General features: G+C 37.8%; 4 protein-coding genes across 5 annotated transcripts; 1 reads left to right on the top strand and 3 right to left on the bottom strand.

Annotated features, from left to right (window-relative positions):
- Positions 1-435: 435 nt before the first annotated feature.
- LOC133837357 (heterogeneous nuclear ribonucleoprotein A1) lies at positions 436-2,908 on the bottom strand. Of its 2 annotated transcripts, none has more exons than XM_062268087.1 (5): positions 2,749-2,908; positions 2,373-2,665; positions 2,061-2,314; positions 674-1,308; positions 436-610 (listed from the first exon to the last, which is right to left on the bottom strand). In XM_062268087.1, exons 1-5 carry the CDS (start codon positions 2,797-2,799, stop codon positions 542-544), a joined length of 1,302 nt encoding a protein of 433 aa, XP_062124071.1. In that variant the 5' UTR covers positions 2,800-2,908; the 3' UTR covers positions 436-541. The 2 variants fall into 2 exon arrangements, with proteins under 2 accessions (XP_062124071.1, XP_062124073.1); XM_062268089.1 differs by having other exon boundaries at positions 464-622; positions 685-1,308.
- Positions 2,909-5,189: 2,281 nt separating this feature from the next.
- On the bottom strand, positions 5,190-7,428 carry LOC133838169 (heterogeneous nuclear ribonucleoprotein 87F). Its single transcript, XM_062269166.1, has 4 exons — positions 7,242-7,428; positions 5,843-6,863; positions 5,658-5,763; positions 5,190-5,273 (listed from the first exon to the last, which is right to left on the bottom strand). Exons 1-3 carry the CDS (start codon positions 7,287-7,289, stop codon positions 5,663-5,665), a joined length of 1,170 nt encoding a protein of 389 aa, XP_062125150.1. The 5' UTR covers positions 7,290-7,428; the 3' UTR covers positions 5,190-5,273; positions 5,658-5,662.
- Positions 7,429-8,000: 572 nt separating this feature from the next.
- Positions 8,001-14,430, top strand: LOC133838170 (serine-arginine protein 55). Its single transcript, XM_062269167.1, is given in 10 exon segments — positions 8,001-8,161; positions 8,433-8,576; positions 8,647-8,717; positions 8,790-8,894; positions 9,671-9,752; positions 12,839-12,912; positions 13,050-13,373; positions 13,436-13,594; positions 13,790-13,820; positions 13,822-14,430. Coding segments are annotated over 9 exon segments (1,056 nt in total). The 5' UTR covers positions 8,001-8,161; positions 8,433-8,450; the 3' UTR covers positions 13,906-14,430.
- LOC133838168 (two pore potassium channel protein sup-9) lies at positions 14,107-21,033 on the bottom strand. The gene is given in 9 exon segments (XM_062269165.1): positions 14,107-16,247; positions 16,338-16,370; positions 17,787-17,950; positions 18,872-19,059; positions 19,124-19,314; positions 19,391-19,517; positions 20,668-20,823; positions 20,902-20,998; positions 21,001-21,033. Coding segments are annotated over 9 exon segments (1,248 nt in total). The 5' UTR covers positions 21,031-21,033; the 3' UTR covers positions 14,107-15,985.
- Between the last annotated feature and the right edge of the window lie 11 nt (positions 21,034-21,044).

The following is a 21,044-nucleotide window of genomic DNA, read 5'->3' as shown; positions in this document are numbered from 1 at the left end:
TTCCCTTCATTCGTTTCAAGATCATCATTAAGTCATTAAGAAATCCAGATAAATGAAGCAAAACACGTTATAATAATTGCAGTAAATAAATCCAAGTTATTTTTAACAAAAATCAACAAACAACTCTTGTGTATTCAGTTCTCTAAACTTAACGATTGATTTTTGTTTGAAAATCAAACGAATTTAGCATTTAAATGAAATTGAGGCGCACAATGAGCAAATAAGAAAAATAAAATACAATAATAACGAACAAAAGAAAATCCATTTCAATTAACTGATTATGATAATTGATTATTGACTATATGATTACGAATATGAAAATATGAAAATTCAGTGGTGCGTTTTATAGCTCTTCAGGTATAAAACATTACACAAAACATTAACAAATTATGAACCTATATGTTTTTTGAAATAAAGTGAGAACAACTCAGTTTACGATTATTAAGTCTACAAAAAAAGAGTAAATATTTTATTAATGATTTCAATAAATCGAATGCAGATATTTCCTCGATATTCTCTCAACATCGAGTTCAAATCCCAATCACAATATCAGTCTGTAGTTATGTTTTAAATTGCGGTAGATGTTCCGTATTGCATTTGATCCCTTTTTCTTCCTAAATGCCTAAATGCAGAGTAAAGAAAAGATGAAAGAGTTGAATATAGATTCGATTACCAATCCCTTACCATAGGCAGGAGTGGATCCATCGTTTCCCAAGGAAGTTATGTGATTGGTCTGTGATGCATTGAAGTTGTATTTGCCCGATGGCTTGAACACCTTGTACTCCTTGGCCAACCACTTCTTCTCCACATCGCCAGCAGCATTCTCGTCAATTGGTGGCTTTGATAGCTTCTGCTTGGTAGCTTCTTCGGCCTGCACCGATTTGTATTCGTTCTTGGGACGCTCGTTCATCATGGGACCATGCTTTGGACCGCCTTTCATTGGCCAGGAGGCAACTGGGCCATAGTTGTTAGCTGGCCAACTGCCATGCGGCCAAGCTGCTCCCTGAGCAGCGTAAGCAGCCACTGGCGGAGGACGATGTGGATAGCGCGAGTATGTTGATGGCACAGTGGGTGCCACATACGAGGCCCAGCCGTTGAAGAATGCCGATGGTGGCAGCGAGGTCTGCGCCTGATACGGATTGTAGTTGCCGCTGTACACGAAATTGTCCATTATGGTTGGCTGAGGCGGAGCGTAGCCGGCACAGGCGGCTCCTCCGATGGGCAGGCGGATGCGTTTGCTCGACTCCGCCATCTGGGTGGACTTCTTGACCTCCACAGTGATCATGTTGATCGAGTGCTTGCCTTGAGCTGTGACAAAGAGATAAAGGTAAAAGAGCTTATTAAAAGTTAACTTTATCGTTTTAAATGTTTATAGTAGGTAATGTACCTACTATACATATTATCCTTTTATTAATTTGATATTTCTTTACATAAATAAATATAATCTATTGTATACATACCCTTAAATTTAATCTATTGTATCATTCCCTACATACATATTATTTTAATATCCATTGAAAAATATATAATCTACCTGTTATGAAAAAGGACCAAAGAAACGTATATGCTCCTTTTGAAGTTTGTTTCGGAAAACTCGTTAAATTCAAATCTGTTATTTTCCGCGTTTCATATTTTGAAAGAAATTTTGTTCTACCTAGAACTTGGGTTTTATAATCTTCGAGAAAGGACTAACAAATGTTCAATGCTAAATAAACATAATGACTTTTCGTACCTGCATATTTTCTATCTTACATATTAAAGCCAAGTTCCTTCCTGCGAAAAGCAGGTATAACCATAAATATGGTTTCCCAAAGTACAGGGAATTACTGGAGGAAATGTAACTCATGTAAAGTTCAAGTCATGACATGCACTGCTTTAGTCAGGCATAGTGTCAACTGTACCTTTGACGGATTACCTACAACAATTGCCGTACGAAAAAGTCAATCATGATTGAATTCGTTCGCTTATTCGAGAAAACGAAGCTATAAATTGATGAGAAGTTTAACAAAGCAATTGAAATACAATTTGGTAAATAATAAATGAAGTTTTAGTTGACCTACCCAAGGCACGCCCAGCTGAAGCCGTATCCTCGAACTCGAGGAAGCCAAAGCCTCGCTTGCGTCCTGTATCCTTGTCTGTCAGCACCTTGACACTGGTGACATTGCCAAACTTGCGGAAATAGTCGCGCAACGAGTCCTCATCATGACAGTCCTTGAGGCCGCCCAGAAAGATCTTGTTGGTCTTGATGTTGCTTAAGTGTCCCACAGCCTTGTTGAATTCGTGGCGCGGAAAAGCGCGCTTGGTGTCAACGGTTCTATAGAATACATTTACATATATGTATATTGAACTTTTTCTTAACAAACGTCACTTACTTGCTGTCAATAATGTGGGGACGGGCACGCTGCACATTCTCTACGGACTCGGAGTCCGCATAGGTGACGAAGCCGAAGCCCCGAGACCGATTCGAGATGGGATCACGCATGACCACAGTATCGGCAACTGGTCCAAACTGTGAGAAGAATGTGCGCATCATGGCCGCCGAGGTATTTAGCGAGAGGCCGCCCACAAATATTTTACGCAAGTGTTCATTGTTTTCCATTGTTGTAATGGCGGCGCCGTTTGCATCCGCAGTGGAACTATTATTTGGCGAACTATTTTTGCGCTTCTACAAAAACAATGTGCAATGTGATTTTTTGCATATCGTATTGTAATTTATATTTAATTGTTTAATTTGTGCTTCACACTTACCTCCTGGTAGAAGGGCACATTAACAACCGAGTTATTCACCATTTTTGGCATGAAAACTAAATTTACTGCTATTGCACAATGAAAGAAAAGCACATAAACTGAACTGGCTACAAATTAAGTGACAACGAAAAAGTTTCAAAACGTCAGGCGAGCGTTGCCACCTCATGAAATTCTCCTTGCGATTCCTGTTAGCGGGCAACTCTACGCTTCTACACTATACCTGCACAGGGTGTGTCGTGCGTAAGTAACGGTAATTATACGTAAGCTTGCGGATTCGAATTTCCACGTTTTACTGCAGGACAAATAAATAGCAAGCCAACCAACTCATTAAATTGTCACGGTTACGGTTTTTAACATAATTTGCTGTCATTAGCTGGCTTTGCCATAACTGATCTAGTTACGTAACGTAACGTAACGTAACGGACGATGACCTTGTGCTTAATATCGATGACGGCTGCCGATAGCACGACTACATGAACATGGCCGGCCGATAACTCAATTCGAATCGAGCCATACCGTATTTTTTTTATCGAGAAGCTGCATTATCGATTAATGACCGGCTTTTTAAAGAACAGTTACATTTCAAAGCGAGCTTTGAACGGCACCCATGCAAGATGTTTTGACTTCTTTTCAAAGAATATAATCATTCGAACATTATTTTCTGTAAATGCAAGTTCCCCTACCATATTAAAAACACAGTTTTATATGCAATAAGTTATTTTTATTGAGATTTTATTGGGTCTTTGTTAGTCTTATTTACCACGACTTACCTTTGGTTTTTGTTTGACGCAAGAGCTCCAGTTTAGTTCACAATCAAGCAAAAAAGGCCAAAGTGGACTCGAGCTGCCTGGGAACCAGAACCAACTGCAGCTACATAGAAGAATTCAGCATCCAGCACTTCAGCCAGTCTTGCAAAGAAATACGTAGTGCATTAGTAAGCATATTCCCAAAGAGTGGATCGATTTAAAACTTGACGCGAAGTGCGGGTAATGCTATTATCATCTACACAAGCGCCTCGTTCTTCTGGGGTTTTTTTTTTTTTCTACCTCGGTAGAAAAAACTTACTGGCTTTTTGGGGGGAATTTTTTGTTCTTTCTGTAGTCAGATTTCTGGTGGGTAACATTAGTTTTATTTTCTTCTTTTAGCTTTCGTTCATATACCTTCGTTTGTAACGTACTAAATTACACAAGATTTCATATTTGATTTGTTTTGTTGTTTCTTTCCTTGTACCAATTAATCGTAATCGTTAATGTAGCAGCTACATACGTCTTATGCACTAACAAAATTGGTATGTAATAGTTGATTGGTGGTAATGCATCATTTTTGATTTGCATTATTTGCAGAAAGAATAGAATATATATGATGTGGACAATTTGCATATATACATACATATATAGTTTTGTATAATCATAAATCATGCAATATCCCGCTCAGGGACATCATTATTTTAATCTTGTATAAATGGGGATGTTTCTGTTTCTCAGGTAAATGTAAATCATAGGATATAAAGCTTAAATATACAAAAAATTGTATTACAAAATAGGTTTTCTATATACGTTTACTTAAAATTGGTTTTGTTTTTAGTTGCTGATTTGCTATATAAACTTAGATGTGGAAAATACGACAAATGCATTTTATATAAAAAGTGAGCATCGTTGTCTACGAGCTAAATTGAATTAGTTAGTCATTATTTCAAGGTACACTACCTTTTTACACGCCACCTCTTTACGATCTTCACGATCCAATCAAAATATATATTGTTTAATGAGAGCAAGCCAAGTTCTCTGAGGAGAGAACTCATGCCCACCGAAAAAAATAGATGCGTTTTTTTGCATATAGTCGATTTTATAAATAATATATAGTTTTAGTATATTTCTCTGATGTTTGTTTTAGATTTCTTTAGTTTCTTGTTTATCTTTTATAGTTTAGTTTTGTTTCGGTTTTCTTTTTGTTTGTTTTTGTTTTGTATGGTTGTATTAATTTAGTTAAAACTAAGCGGTTCAAGGTACTTAACATCCTAAACACGAATCGGTGATCGTAAAAATTAATTGTATGGTATAATCGAGACAAGACATTAGCAGTTAATTTGTTGATATTTTTTTCTCGTTTTGTTGAAGTGAGTTTTTCCTGGTTCTGGTTCTGATTTGCATTTGCTTTCGGGGTTAGTTGGCGGCACACACACACAAACACAATGTCGATTGCCTCAAAACTTGCAACTGCAACTGGATCTGCACTGCACTGTTTAACTAAACAGCTGCTGCTGTTTTATTGTTATTTGTATTTTGACTTGGCTGCTTATTGTTTGATTATCTCTCTCGTCTGCCTGATACACACACATTTGCCCACATTTTTCTTTTACTGCCTCTGCCTCTCATCTCACTGTCATTGATTGTTTGATTGCCTGCCTGTCTCTCTGCTTCTGCTTCTTCTTCTTTTGTCTCTGTCTCTGCCACTGCCACACTGCCTGTGCCTAGACTGCCTCCTGTGTTTGTCTAGCTTGAACTGATTTTGTAAGTGTGTTTTACCTAGATTTGCGAGAAAGGGGGAGAAAATAGTTCCATTAGCACTTTTTGCAATACATTTTCTATATACACATAAACAACAATTGGTTCGCAGCTCTTCTTTCGTTCGTTTAAAAACTACATTTGACAGCTCTTGTACTTTTGCTTTTCTACTCCGAACGCATTTCGAAACAATCAAAACAAGAAGCACACACACGAACATAATAGAAGATATGTATATGCATATATTTTAAATTGAAAGTTATCTATAAACAGTGTAATGTGCTCAACTATCTCAATTCTTGACTGCATACATTATTTTTGTATGCAACGAAATGCCTTATACTATTACAGTTGAGCACATTACACTGCATGACATCATTGCATCAGCGTATGGCATATATTTACCTTGTTTAGTAACGTCTATTGCCGCCCATGTTGCCACCTTGGCTCGTATTATAGTTGTTACCGCCGCCAAAGCCTCCCTGGCCACCGCCGCTGCCCTGTCCACCACCTGTAAGCAGACAAATAAATTTAATTAGTACATTTCTATTTTATTAAGATAAACATAAATATCCTTTAGATTCACTTACTTTTGTTGAAGCCACCGCCTTGGTTGTAGGGCGCTGGGCGATTGTTGCCGAAGTTGCTGTTGCGCTGTGGTCCACCGCCATAGCTCTGCTGATAATCATTGTTGAAGTTGCCACCGCCGCCACCTCCGTTACCACCCCAGTTGCCATTGCTATTGCCACCGCCGCTGCTGTAGCCGCCGCCACCGCCATTGTTCCAGCCACCGCCTCCGCCGCTGTTGCCGCCCTGGTTATTCCATGGACCGCTCTGTTGGTTCCAGCCGCCAGAGCTGCCCTGATTACCACCGAAATTGCCATTGTTACCAAAGCCGCCGCCGCCTCCAGCACCCCAGTTGCCACCGCCATTCTGACGATTGTTACCCCAGCCGCCACCGCCGCCGCCTTGGCCACCACGATCGCCACCCCGACCGCCGCCGGCACGGCCTCCAGGACCACCGCGACCACCTCCGCCGCCGCCACCACCACCGCCTCCCTGACGGTCCATATCCTGCTTGGCAATCGCTTTCTTTACGTCGAGCGTCTTGTTCTTGATGTTGTGGGTTTTTTGCAGAATGATTTTGTCCACGGGATCGTAGTCATCGAACTCGATGAAGGCAAAGCCGCGCTTCTTGCCCGTATCCTTGTCGGACACAATATTCACGCCCACAATCTGCCCAAACTCCTTGAAGTACTCACGCAAGCACTCCTCATCGTGATCATCTCGCAGTCCACCAACGAACAGTTTCTTCACCGTAGCTCCGGCATTGGGAGCATCGATCTCCTGGCGGGGCACAGCACGCTTTGGCTCCACGGTGCGTCCATCGATTTTGTGGGGACGTGCGTTTTGCGCATTGTCAATCATGTAGGACTGTGAGTAGGTGATGAAACCAAAGCCTCGGGACCGTTTTGTCTTTGGATCCTTCATGACAACAACGTCAACAATATTGCCCCATTTTTCGAAATGCGCCTTAAGCCCCTCGTCGGTGGTTCGGTAATCCAAGCCGCCAATAAACAGCTTACGCAGCTGCTCGGGCTCCGAAATTTGCTGCAAAACAAACACACACAAAATAAACAAAACACAAACAAAACAAGAGTACAGTTAGTCACAAGCGAAATCGAAAACAGAAGAAAAAATACCGCCCGCCATTTTCTTTTTATTATTTGCACACAGCATGTGTACGTGGTAATTTTTCTGTATTTTGTTTTTGCGTTGATATCACTTTATAATAGCAATCCATGTTGGATTATTTTGTTTTTATTGTTTAAATTATACAAATTGAAACTCAATGCGGCGTATTTACAATAATAGTAAATATGCCGAAATGCGCTTTTCATTTGTATTTTCAATATGTCGGCATCCGGCATTGCAAAAAAAGAGAGTACGCACAGTATATGTAATTATACATTAACATAGTTGACTCACCTCGTCGTTGTCGTCGTAGTTTCCATTGGAATCATTTAAATCAGCCATTGCGAATAGTTTTTTTTTTTAATTATGCGGTTAAGTATTTAGGCTTAGAAAATTAATTTTTCACAATTGACGCCTAGCTCACTCACACGTACAGTAAGAGAAAATGTATCTGAGTGTCTGAAAATGAACTGAAAAAATGGCGCCCTGCGTGACCGCAAATTGAGTTCGAAAATATACTATTTAAACTCGAAAAATATACCAAAACATTAAAGAGCACACAATACTAATCAAAGTTTTTGTTGTTTTGTAAATATACGAGATTCAATAACGTAGATTCTAATTCTTACCATTCGAATGTCCCAATTCAATATTCTTAAGCTTCTGCGAAATGCTTGAAAACTTGAAAAATCCTTATTACGAAAATATACCATTGATGGTCACACGAATAATGACAACGTTTCCCAACAGATGCCGACTGCGGTGAGTATTGATACGATAGTAATTGATCAAATTACAAATGTATTAAACAATTGCTTATTATTTAAGTAACTTTCTTCAAGCTCCGAAAATCAATATTTTCTTATGATTTCTACTCAATGTCTTTTTGATTTTAAATACAAATTTTTCATCTGTTGTAAATATATTAAAAATATCGGTATTTATAAAAAAATCGTTTTTTGACACTGTGGCAGGTATGTGAGTGCTGTTCAACACTAAAGCTAGCCAGGGCAGTGTAATCGATTTTGCTGTACTGTCGACGCCACATTGAGCGGCAAAGCAGTTTAGAGTTCAGTGTCATTTCCGTAGAAATTGCGTTGAGGTTGAGTTTGCATTATTTTTCGTGAGGCTTGCGGTGCGTGAAAAAAAATTAAAAAGCGGAGAGTTCTAATCGAGCAAATTAAATATTTGTGTTAAATACTTTTCCGTAAACGGTATGTGTACTAGTGTTTTATAAAATAACAATAAATAACAACATTAAATAGTGCGAATTTTACTTAAATAAGTCGGTGAAAAGTTCTCTACCCGGTAGACAACGTTGACATCGGCAAAGTCGCCATCTTGGCAAATACAGACAAATAAATAAACTCTGCGCATACATACTCAAGTACATGCATGTGTGTTTGTATGCGCATGTAATATTTTCATAGCAAAACCAAAATAGTTAGTGACGAGTTTTAAGATAATTTACAACGCTCATTACAGCAAACAGCATCAACAAATATGGTTGGATCACGCGTTTATGTGGGCGGTTTGCCGTACGGAGTTCGTGAGCGCGATTTGGAGCGCTTCTTTAAGGGCTACGGCCGCACTCGTGATATACTCATCAAGAACGGCTATGGCTTCGTGGTAAGTAGAGAATAGGGCTCGATAAATCGATAGTTTAAATGACTAATTACTTGAATTTGTTGCGTGACAGGAATTTGAAGATTATCGTGACGCAGACGATGCCGTCTACGAACTAAACGGGAAGGAATTACTAGGGGAACGGTAAGTGTTTTTTATTAATAGCCCACATAGCGAAGACAAAATTATTAAAATGCACGCTTTTTACACACACAGTGTGGTTGTTGAACCCGCCAGAGGCACAGCGCGCGGCAGTAATCGAGACCGCTATGACGATCGCTACGGCGGGCGACGCGGCGGCGGCGGACGCTATAATGATAAGTAAGTACAGCCAACACAGCAGCGCAGCGGCAGTGATTGCAAATTGTTGTTTTTTTTTTACTATATGCTAGCTAGTTGCTTATTTCAAAATGTTAAGTAACTTGCCCTGCACTAGACCCTTGAATATGGGGATAATCTGAGAAATTTTTAGGTCTACATTTTTAAATTCTACATAGAAATTTCTCAAATAACAAAATTCATTTAGTTTTCAATTGACACGTTTTAAATTGCGAATGCGAAAAATGTGGCAACATTTTCGGTAACTAGTGGCAACATAACACTCGAAATTTCACTGATCTCAATCTTTTGTTTTTATTGATGGGCCACATAGTGCTTATGTGTCAGATAATGAAAACTCGACCCAAAGTCTAAGAGGGGAGGGAATGTAATTTAAATAGAATTAGATTTAATTGCTTTTAAAAAAAGACACTGACATGCTGTTGATAATTATATATATGTTAATATAACATTCTGTTTAATTTTTTTTTTTTCGTTTTTGCTAATTTCCAAATAATATTTATTATTTAATCATACACTGCACGATATATTAATTTTGCGAATATGTACAATAACTATTATAATAATAATAACAACCCGTCCCACGTTCTTCGTCCTTTTGTCTTCCGTTTTGCTCACTTTAGTAATTTAATTTATTTGTACAGCATTTTTATTCTGTACACCAACCACATACATATATATAACTTTTTTGAGCAGCAGCGCAGTGTCAATACTAATTTAAAATTCATTAAATTATTCACCAGAAACAAAAATTCCAGATCATCCTCCCGCTATGGACCGCCATTGCGCACTGAGTATCGTTTGATTGTGGAGAATTTGTCCAGCCGCGTTAGCTGGCAGGTAAGTCCAAAGAACTCTTTTTCTTTTTTATTTACAAAAACATATCGAGAGAGGCTCGTAGCGTAGTGTAGCTTAATACTATATAATAATTAACAAAACTATTCCGACTTCCTCTTAACTGTAATTGGGCGACAGATTTGTGCGCTAATCTCTGTCTCTAAAATATTCCCCTTGTTGCACCTTTTTTCTTTATTTTGAATTCCACTTCCAAAGCTGGTGTTGATCCCACAACGATTATTATTCCCCCATATTTAGTTTCCTTTACTTTTTATTTTTTACTTATCGCAGTTGAAAAACTAATGATGTATTTGACTAGAGATTATTAATGATAAAATTGAACTCATCATTGGTTTTTCAATTTCGCCAACTATATTCTATCTAGTTATATATATTTATTACTATATAAGCTGTACAGTTGAACCTAGCCTTAAGCAATCAAGCAAAACAATGCAAAAAAAAAAAAATATGTACGTTTTAAAACTCTGGTACTGATCGGTGCAATCCCAACAATTGTTTTTTTCACACCAACCACACAAAAAGAGTTTGATGGGTGTCTGTTACTGAATGAACTGAACCGTCGTCCAGACAGAGCTTAGAAGAGAGTGACAAATATGTACAAAGAAAATATACAGGCCAAGCAGGCAGTATATACCAAATACCGAGCTGACAAATCGATAAGCGATATCCGATAACAGATAACCGATAATGATATGCATATGCCAGCCCAGCCAAATACTTCGTCATGTGTCTTGTACTTGCCAGCTACCAGCTGAAGAGGGGCAACAACTAGTTTTGCGAAACAAAGAGAAGGAAATGCCAAAAAGAAAAAATGAACAGAAAGAATAAAAACTAAATCAGAGACCAAAAAACACGCACTTAACCATATATAGAGAATCTCGACGCCTGACAGCATCTCCCACGTTATCATTGTGTCTGATCATCGCTTTGGGTTATAATACCGAAACACTAACATACAAAATGAATTATAAGAAACCACTTGCCCATTTGTGGTCAACGCGCTGTCGCTGTCGCGCTGTCGCTGTCGCCATCGTCATCGTCGAAGTGTCGAAGCCTCGTCATCCAAAGCAAAAAAAATGAACACACAACTGATGACCAAAACATTGATGATTGATTTGGGCCATAGCAAACGCAAACGCCGCTCCCCCCTTTGCCTTGCCCTTGCTTAGGTATTTAAAATGTTTAAGCATTCACAATTTAACCACAAACAAAATCAAATTTTATAAAGAATTGTCAAATTCCTTATAGCGAGCGATTGTGTGAGAGTTTTGAGAGGTCGAAGGTCGAAGGTCGAATGACAGACAAAGAGAGGGACATACAGAGAGACAGAGGGAGAGAAGCTTTGAAACAGTTTTAGAAGCAGATGCGATGCGATGCGATATACGATGATGATTGTGATGTAATGATGATGTAGACGACCATTGATGACATGCAATGATGATGTGATGATGATCGTGATGCTGGCTGACGACTCTTGTAACCGCGTACATTTCGCTTGTGATCGATCTTCGGGTTAGGCAGAGAGCAGAGAATATACTCTCTCCGGTGGTTCCCCCCTTTGCCTGACTGCCCGACTAGAGAGACTAGAGAGAGAGATACTTGAGAGGAGTCTCTTTTGGAGCAACGTCGTCGCACCAGAGCCGAGCCATCGTCGTCGAGATGAAGCTGCCTCAGAGGCGGGCCGCCCTGCCCCAAAAAGATATTTCTTATTTTTACAGTTTACAATTAAATCGAGGCCGTGGGAAGAGATGCCGCGCCGCCTGGTTGACGGTTGACTGCCCTCCGCCCGCCGTCCGGTTTGAGTGCTGTGCTGTGCTGTGCCCGTTGTACTGCTCTGCTAAACTGCCACTGCCAATTGCTACTCCATTGACTGACACTGGGTTGTCGCACGTTCGCCTCTCACGCACGCTCTCATCACACTCCCACAAATCCCTGGTGTGTGCTCCTGGCGACTGTTTCTTCTGACTGTGTGCGCTTTTTGTGGGTCCCGCGACATCGAATCGATATCGATTAAGAAACAAACATCAAAACAACAACAACATATAAAAATGTTACCAATACACATTACATTTTCCAATATGCAATATTTATACCATAACTAAAACAAAACAAAATGATGACGCTACTGTGTGAAAAAGTATTTCCTGGCTAAAAAGCATTTGTTGCTCATCTGGTTGATGATGGTTGATGTTTGATGGCCTCGCCTGGCCTGACCGGGCCTGCTCCTCCTACTCCTCCTCTGAGCTACTGAGCTACTGCTGACCAATAACCATAAGTTGAGATGTAGATGTGTGGAGCTATCAATATCGCTAATGCAGCAACCGCTCGTGTGCTATTTCTTGTGCGGTCTTCTCCCCCCCCACATTGGCCGACAGTGTAACTAGGCAGACAGACAAAACTTGCTCTCGGTGTTGATAAAGATGTGTGTGTCCTCTCTCTGAAAGCGCATTAAGTAAGAACTCAATTACAACTTTTCGTTTTTTATTATCATTTTGATCAAGAAACAAACCAAAAAAAATATTGTTAAAAAGTGTCTATATATCTATATATGAATGTTTATGTATAATTATATTATGCTTACGTTTTTGTACCGCGTGCAGACCAAAAAGCAACACACCAAGCAAGCAATCACGAATAATTCATCCGAACTCTGGATGGGGCTCTCTATATATCTGTGTGGCAAAAGCGGCGCTGGCACTTGCACTTCTTCCTTCACTCCCCCCCCCCAACCAACCCAACACACTCGAGAGAGCGAGAGAGAGCCAGAGAGGTTTCCATTAGGCAGGCGAGCGATCGATCAGAGAGGCTTCACACAGGGACAGAGCTTTGGTTAGGAGAGATGGCCTCTCGTCCAGCTATTTAGCAAATTGCGCTTGATTACCATTCCACTACTGACTGACTGCGAGTTCCAGATCGGATTGAAATGTATTCCAACTTGCTTGACTTGGTCTGCGTCTGCACGTTGTATTTGTTTTGCCTACCAGAGTATCATATAACTTGATGTTTAAGTTGTTTCCATTTACTAATTCTATATATGTCATTTTTCCTTGTTTGTGCGCTTTCTGCAGGACCTGAAAGATTACATGCGCCAGGCTGGCGAAGTCACCTATGCTGATGCCCACAAGCAGCGTCGCAACGAAGGGTAAGTAAACTGCATTTATAGTCGGATTCTTTACCTCTAGAAGTGACGAATTGTAGGTTAACTCTACCTCTAGAAACCTACTATTCATCACTTCCTATTCAACTAGAATCGTAACTAAATTCTACTTTCTATTACAGCGTGGTTGAGTTTGCCTCTTTGTCGGACATGAAGACAGCCATTGAGAAGCTGGATGACACCGAGTTGAATGGACGTCGCATTCATTTGGTCGAGGATCGTCGTGGCGGACGCAGCGGCGGAGGTGGCGGCGGCGGCGGTGGTGGACGTGGACGTTCCCGTTCATCTAGCTCTCGCTCACGTTCTCGCTCCCGCAGGCGTTCTCGCTCTCGTCGTTCGTCGCACTCGCGTTCCAAGTCGCGCAGCCGATCCAAGTCACGCGGTGGTCGCTCCAAATCAAAGTCGCCAGTCAAGTCGCGTTCCCGCTCACGCTCGCGTTTTTCAAAGTAAGTTGGGAGATTGAAGCATCACATTAAGATCATTTTATTAACGTTTATCTGTTTTGCAGCAAATCTCGTGATGTGTCCAAGTCAAAGTCAAAGTCCCGCTCTCGCACTCGCTCCCGCTCGCCTAAGCGCGACTCTCACTCCCGCACACGCTCGAACTCAAAGCGTGAGTCGCGATCTCGTACTCGCTCCAAGTCAGATCGCCACGATTCGCGTTCACGGTAAGTTGATAATTTGATTAGTCTCGTGATTTGGCTTTCTTTATTCGTGTTTTGTGCTTTCTTTTCGTGCTTTCTTTGATTTTCTTTGGATATATGCACATGATGCACGCAGAGCGTCGTGTCTGCTTGGTGTAACCCAAATTGTGAATAATCAATAATAATTAATGGCAAATTCTCTTCTTTTCTCCCTCTCAGCGATCGCTCGGCATCAGCTGACAACAAATCCCCGTTCGCGTTCTCGTTCACGCTCAGCATCGGCAAAGAATGGAAATGCCTCACCGGATCGCAACAACGAAAGCATGGACGATTAGATTAGTTAGCTGTCCCATTATAATAATATAAATATGATTTTAGATTTCGACAATTTACTCTAGAAAACCCAACATATACAGACACCTAATCCACCAAAATAATTCCTTGCTGCAGCAAAGCCGAACCCTAAAACATCAGGAAAGCTATTGCTAGCAAGTGCAAAGAATAATGAAGGCAAACTTTGAACATTTTTTAATCCACTACCAGGCATAGTGAACATTTTTTTAATATTTAAAAATTATGTTTAGGCATTTCTTTGACATTGAAATGGAATCGCAATCCCGAATGTATTTTCATGTTGAATACCAGAGATTCGATTCCAAAACAAATAAGAAGACAGACAAACACAAACAAACTTAAAAGGTCGAAAATTGTCCATAGCTTATAATATCTTTTGCAATCCGGGCAATTTGAATTCTTGCCTATCAAAAACTGTTTAAACCAAAATATCACATTTTGTCTATATAAAAAGGTCTACTTCAATAAAAACTGAATGAAAACATTTAAAAATAATGTAAAGAGAACTGTTGTTTTATTTCCATACTCCACATCGATAAGAAAAACTCTGGGATCGATTTTATTCTCGATTTTGAATATACTCGAAATGTATATTACAAAGTCTTACTGAAATTGTTTCGCTTTATTTGTTTTGTGAATTAAAATTACAATTTGTTTTGTTTTATCATTTTTAGAATTGAGTAGCTAAATTTCATATTTGTTTTCTTTTTTGAAATTGAAATTGTTTAAACACATACGGATACGATAACTACTGAAAATTTGAAATAAATGTTTGCAAATATTAAAAAGTCTCGTACGCTATTTGTCATCAATACAGAATTAAATACATAACTATGCTTCGTAACTCTGCTTTCGGTATTAACAATATTTGTTTAAAGTAATTTAAATCTATTTACAAAGCACATAAGGACATATTATATACTCTATATATAATCGGGTTTGTTATCTAACGAGTGAGCAAAATACCTGGAAATTAATCTATAACTGGAAGAATTTCATTCTCACTTTCTCAATTTGCAAATTTTATTAATTATGTTATGTTATCTATCAAATAAGAAATAAACCAAATGGAATTTTGTTTTGTTTTTCGGTTTGATTTTAGTTTTGCTTTTCTTTTACTTGGCCTAAATGCGATTGAGGATTTGGGTTAGGGTCTAGGATGCGATATCTGTAGGACTGAGTGGGTCCTCAGTATCCCCTACTCCTATGTAAATATGTTTTTTTGGCACTCTGCGGAGACAATTGAGCACTTGATAAGCACAAGTTGTTGTTGTTTTTGTTTTGGCGTTTTAGATGCTTCTACAAACTAGTTTATATTATGTTATATACATAGTAAATGTATGTTTAATATGTTTAAACTAATATCATAATCATAAGAAATACAAATGCATAATAAAATGGATTATGTACTAATAAAATGATTAAGCATTTACTTAGGTATTTACAGAATTAAGTTGTTCTTGTTATATCGATCGAATCTATTTAGTTTCAACTGGATTGGCATGTCCTCTATGTGGAAGTGGAAGAGATAGCCCCATGGAAAGGCAGTTCCTGTTTAAATAGTTTGGTTATATGTATGCTATACGATATATAGAAGAGTTCGATATATGTATGTATATAGAGTGTGTGGTGTCTTGTTTCTATCGCTCGGAAATGGCAGTGGTTTAGATCAATTTGATAGTGCCCTAATTCAGTAATGTTTAGGTGTATTTGTTGTGTGTAGGTCTAGATATCTAAGTATAGTATAGTATAGTAGTATCTCTATAATGCTTGCTACTAGCTTCTCCTTCCCTTCTTCGATATTTATGCGGCGTAACTTTACATTGTAAATGCACATAAATATATTGTAGATTTTATAAGATCGCAAGATCCGAATCTCAATTCAAATAATCGCTAATCGCTTCAGTTTTCAGTTTCAAGTATTCCCATTAGTTTATGTATTGTAGATTAGTTTATCACTTTAATTTGCAAGTCCTTTTTCATGGTTGTGTGAGTGTGTGGTTGTATGTGTGTGTGTGTTGTGGAGGGGGCATCTACTACAAGAGTCGTTGTTCGTTCCTCCTAAATACGAAATGATAAAAGCGATACATTGCGTTTGAGCAGCTTCTGTGGATGCGGCTGCGGTTTAATCGGCGATCGATTTCCCGTATCATCGACAACATCCAGACCGATGCCCATGTGACTGCCGCTCATGATCCCGCTGCCATTGAGTGCTCCAATCGTATGCATGCTCTGCGTATCGTAGTTCAGATCCTGCATCGGCACAACTTCTGGCAGCAAGTGTCTTATGTGCGTCGGCGATCGCCGCATCTTGTATTGCTGCCTGTGGAGCACATGAAATAATGATTATAAATAATGTTATATTTATATAGATAGAACTCATAAGAAACTACTAGTAGAGAGTGCTGCTTACTCTGCAACATGGTCACTGCTCGCATTCTTGTGTCTACTCTCAGAGTTAAGGCAAATCCACAGATTAAAACTGGCAAATAAAACAAAGATGATGTTAACTGAATATTTCTTAAGAACATTCTTTATAATACTATATACTGTAACTATTATTAGATTATATTTACAAGATTCATTAAATATTTTAAAATTCATATCATTCTTCAGTTTATTATAAGATTATATATTATATATAACCCTCATACTTTGTATTGACTTTTGGTTAAATGTTCGTTTACTATATCTGTGTTGTTAAGGTACTTATTAAGTTGTACAGATTCTTCACTTAATAAACATATTAAAATATATATATTAAAAAATTATAAGATTATATCTATAACATTTAGTTAAAAGGGTTTATTTGGAGACCTTTTCAAACTTTTTTCTATTATTCTATTCTTTTACTTCTTTTCTCAGGTTATCCATTTTCTTTTAAGTTGTTTACATATTTTAAGATTATTTCCTTTACTTATACCATTTTCTATATCATTAATTACTATTACTCTTTTATATTTTAAGATCATTTCTTTTGCTTCATATGCTTCCATATCTAGTTCTTTTGTAACTTCATTTATACGTTACCCATAGGTAGAAGGGTTTACTTTGGAGACAGGTAGAAGGAGGCATTCCGACCCTATAAAATATATATTCTTGATCAGCGTCAACAGCCGAGACGATTATGTCCGTATGTCCGTTTGTGTCTGTCCGTCCGTCCGTACACCTAGATCTCAGAGACTATAAGAGATAGAGCTATTTTTTTTCGACAGCATTTGTTATGTTTGCAATCGTTTGTTTCAAATTTTTGCCACGCCCACTTCAAATTTTAAGCATTATTTTAAAGCTAGAGCTACCATTTTCTATACAATAAGTTGTAGTAGTAATTCCTGAAAATTTGGTTGCGATCAGATAAAAATTGTGGAAGTTATTAAAGAAATACTTGGGCAAAACGCCTACTTACTAGGGGTCTGAGTTGCTTTGTCCGACAATCTGGCACATTGTGCTTTATAGTATATTTTGATTGGTGTACTATATCGATATACCAAACATACCATTTGGTTATTTTTAGTATAGTATTTTCATATTTTGAAAATGATACTATTTTCCTTTATTAAAATGAATATCAGTCTGTAACTTTCTTCAATTCACCTTCCTTGAATTATCCAATTTTCTTTAAAATATAAGTCTTCAAATTCACCTTCCTTTACACACCCTTCCACCTTTCACAGATTATTTTTGTGCATGTCTCAACACGTTCTTAGTTATGCCGCATCCTGAGAGCAGGAAGCAGACACACAAACACACACTCACACAGACTGTGAGACAAAAGGCAACGCTAATTGGCCCATGCACAGTCTTGGGACTTTATCTGAGATGCTCAAGAGTAGATCTAAATGAAAGTGCTGGGATTACATACTTTTTATGCCGGTTTCCTCCATTGAGGCAGATGCAACGACAGGAGCACATTGAGGATGTGTTTGTGCCGTTGAGAGATTGGCCGTCGTGTCCCTCGTAGCCGCTCAGTATGGAACCATTGGATGTTATCACATCGCCCTCCAGTTTGACAGCCACTTGAAGTGCCTGTAATATCGCATACGAGATTTGATTAGTTCAAGTATTTAATATTCCGCGTGTTTTGTTTGCTGAATGGAAAGTGAAGAAAGTGTGTGTCTTGTGTGTGTGTATATTTTGTTGTGTTGTGTGGTGCAAGTTGTTGATTGGTTTATTGGTTGGACTAGTTATTGATAGATTAGTAGTAGTAGTAGTAGTTGGTCAAATGTAATATAGTATTTTGAATAAGCTCAATAAAACCGCAATCACCTCATTGGTCCATAAAGTGGACTTGGTCATAAACTAAGCACGCGCGTTTGCATTTGTTTTTCATATTTTGTTAAGTCAAAAGCAACCGAAAAAGTATGCCAAAAAAGATACAAAATATATATATATTTGATTTGATTTGATTTCGATTCTTGATTAAAGTCTTCATCGTATTTCACTGACTGCATGAATTTAATAAATAAATTAATTAATTCAAATTTGTTTTTTTGTACAAAATTTGCAAATATCGAATGAAGAAAAAACAGAAGGTGCTCGATTAAATTGTAATTGTAAAAAAATGTGCAACAAGTTTGGAACAAGCAAATAGTTAATAAACAAATAAGCTTTCGAAATGATTTCTTTTATTTTATTTGTACGATTTACTATAAGCAAAAGTTTGGAAAAATGATTAAGCAAAGTCGAAATGTTAAAGAATTTCAAATATGAAAGTAATGCGATCTTCAGTTAAAAGATATAATATATACGTATGTCAGTTAGGAATTGGAAGGCGCAGTGAGACTAAAATTGATTATAAGCTTAAGGTTTTACGAGTAAATTGTTACTAGAGGTCCAACAGGATAAATTTGAATTATATAAAGTACGAGAAAACATTCGGAACAGTCCGCAACAGTCTACAGATAAAATGAGGAAAGAGAATCTTAAAAGCGTTGGACGGAAACTCACCTGCATGGCCTGGGCCTCGTCACGTCTCTCATCCTCGGTATTCATTGTAACAAACCTAAGTACTAACAAGTTCAGTGAGGCGGCAACAATTGCCAGTCCGAATAGTATGAATATCAGTGCGAACATAACGTATTCGGGTTTCCTATTTAGCGCATTGTCTTTCTGTAAAGCTACCATATCGCCAAAGCCTGTGAGGAGAGAAAGAGGTTTCCATTTAGTTAGAACTTCTTTGGATATTCTTTAGATACTCACCTATTGTGGTTAAAGTAATAAAACAGTAATATACTGAATCAAAGTAGCTCCAGCCCTCAAATCTTGAAAAGGCCGCAGCACCACCTGCTATCGTCAGTGAACTGAGCGTCGTGACAACGCATATAAGGTCCACCTCGGAGGCAACTGTTCGTTTGCAGCGCAGCGATGTCCGCACCGCTTTGATAACATAACTGCAAACATACCGAAAGTGATTAGTTGATGGCAAATGGATAGAGGAGGAAGGGAACGAGGGAGAGGAACACTCACCTGCTCAGTCTATTCACTCTTTCTCCGATGCTCTGAAACATGACGAGGCCCAAGGGTATCCCAACAATGGCATAGCACATTGTAAACAGTTTCCCTCCGCGGGTGGTTGGCGTCGAGTGTCCATAGCCTGAAAAATTGTCATTATTCGACATTTTATAGGTCACTTCTTAATTACACAAACTCGTCAAATACACCATAAAATCTGTACTATGTCAACACACATCCATAAAATCTTGAAATGTTTTCTATGTAAATACTCATTGGGATTACAAATGCTTTTTTAAAATAGTAAAGGGTAATAAAAAATGGAAATTTAGAGTATTATATGTTTATAAATTAATAAATTTAAATCAAAATACTTTTAAAATTATCATATTATAAATAGTAAAAGCTAAATAAAGAAGATTGTATTCAGGAAAAAAAGGATTCAATGAAGACAATACTAAAACTAATTGTATTGAGAGTAATTTGAAATTCTACAGTCTTATAAATTGGCTAGGAAATTTAAGAGTAAATCAGTTTTAAAATGTATAATCTTAGATTCAAATATAATATAACAAAAGTAGTAAAAGGAAAATGTATCAGTTAGAATAAAGCAAATTATTATAATTCACAATGTGACAGAAGGATTCAATTAAGTTAAAACTATAACTATTGAAATTTAGAGTAACTTGGAATACTATAAACTTATAAATAGTCTAGGAAATTGTAGCTTAAAACAAAATTAAAATATGTAACCTTTGATTCTAAGATGATTAACTTCTTAAATATATAAATAACAAAAGTAGTTGTGGATTAATGTAGCAATATATGTTATGTTAGTTAGAAATAAAGTAATTCCCAATATTATAATAGGATTAAGACAAAAATAAAACTATTGAAATTAAGAGTAGCTTCGCATACCATAAAATTAAGAATTGTCTAGGAAATTGTCTCTTAAATCAAATATAAAATGTGTAAACTTAGATGCTGACTTGATTAATTTTGTAAAAATTAATAAACAAAAAAGTAGTAGTATGTAAATGTAGCAGAGTTTAGTTACAAATAATGTACTATAATTCAGAAATAAAATAAGAGTAGCTTGGAGTTATATAAACTTATGAACTGGCTAGGAAACTGTTGCCTAAATTAAACTTAAAATGTGTAAACTTAGATGCTGACTCATAACATAAAGAGTTTACAAAAGAGTAAAAGAATAAGTAATATTTCTAAAATAGAATACAGTTAAATATGCTGGTAGATGCTATTCTCTAAATCATAATTCAAAAGAATTATACCAATTGTGGTTAGCACTGTCGTTGCATAATAGAATGCGCCAGTGAACTTCCATTGCTGGCCGGCCTTGTGTGGCTCCGATTTGAGTACCACCGTCTCCATGACTTTAAAATCTTCTTGTGATATATTGTATTTGCGTATTATCATGTCCTCGACAGCTGCAATGAATAGTGAATAGTGGATAAGTGGATAATAATAATAATCTGGTTTATTGAAGAAATGTTTCAATGGCAAACCTTGCAAAGCCTCCCAACGCCGCTTCTCCGTCTCCGATTCGAGGGCATCAAAGACGGCGGCACCCACTAGCAAATATGTAAATGTACACACGATCAGGGGGATATCGTGCGCACATTTTGTTTCTTCATGCTTCATTTAGGCG

The sequence above is a fragment of the Drosophila sulfurigaster genome, chromosome 2R, assembly GCF_023558435.1.
Source record: "Drosophila sulfurigaster albostrigata strain 15112-1811.04 chromosome 2R, ASM2355843v2, whole genome shotgun sequence".
In the NCBI taxonomy this organism is placed as follows: Eukaryota; Metazoa; Arthropoda; class Insecta; order Diptera; family Drosophilidae; genus Drosophila; species Drosophila sulfurigaster.
This window is presented reverse-complemented; position numbering and strand designations above follow the sequence as displayed.

Bases quoted from the DNA above. Each gene is read 5' to 3' on its own strand.
- LOC133837357 (XM_062268087.1), bottom strand. From the start codon at position 2,799: ATGCCAAAAATGGTGAATAACTCGGTTGTTAATGTGCCCTTCTACCAG. The intron at 2,315-2,372 runs GTAAGTGACGTT...TGTATTCTATAG, and splicing joins CCCCACATTATTGACAGCAA to AACCGTTGACACCAAGCGCG. The intron at 611-673 runs GTAATCGAATCT...GCATTTAGGAAG, and splicing joins CTGCCTATGGTAAGGGATTG to AAAAAGGGATCAAATGCAAT.
- LOC133838169 (XM_062269166.1), bottom strand. From the start codon at position 7,289: ATGGCTGATTTAAATGATTCCAATGGAAACTACGACGACAACGACGAG. The intron at 6,864-7,241 runs GTGAGTCAACTA...TTTGTTTTGCAG, and splicing joins ACTACGACGACAACGACGAG to CAAATTTCGGAGCCCGAGCA. The intron at 5,764-5,842 runs GTAAGTGAATCT...GTCTGCTTACAG, and splicing joins AGGCGGTGGCTTCAACAAAA to GTGGTGGACAGGGCAGCGGC.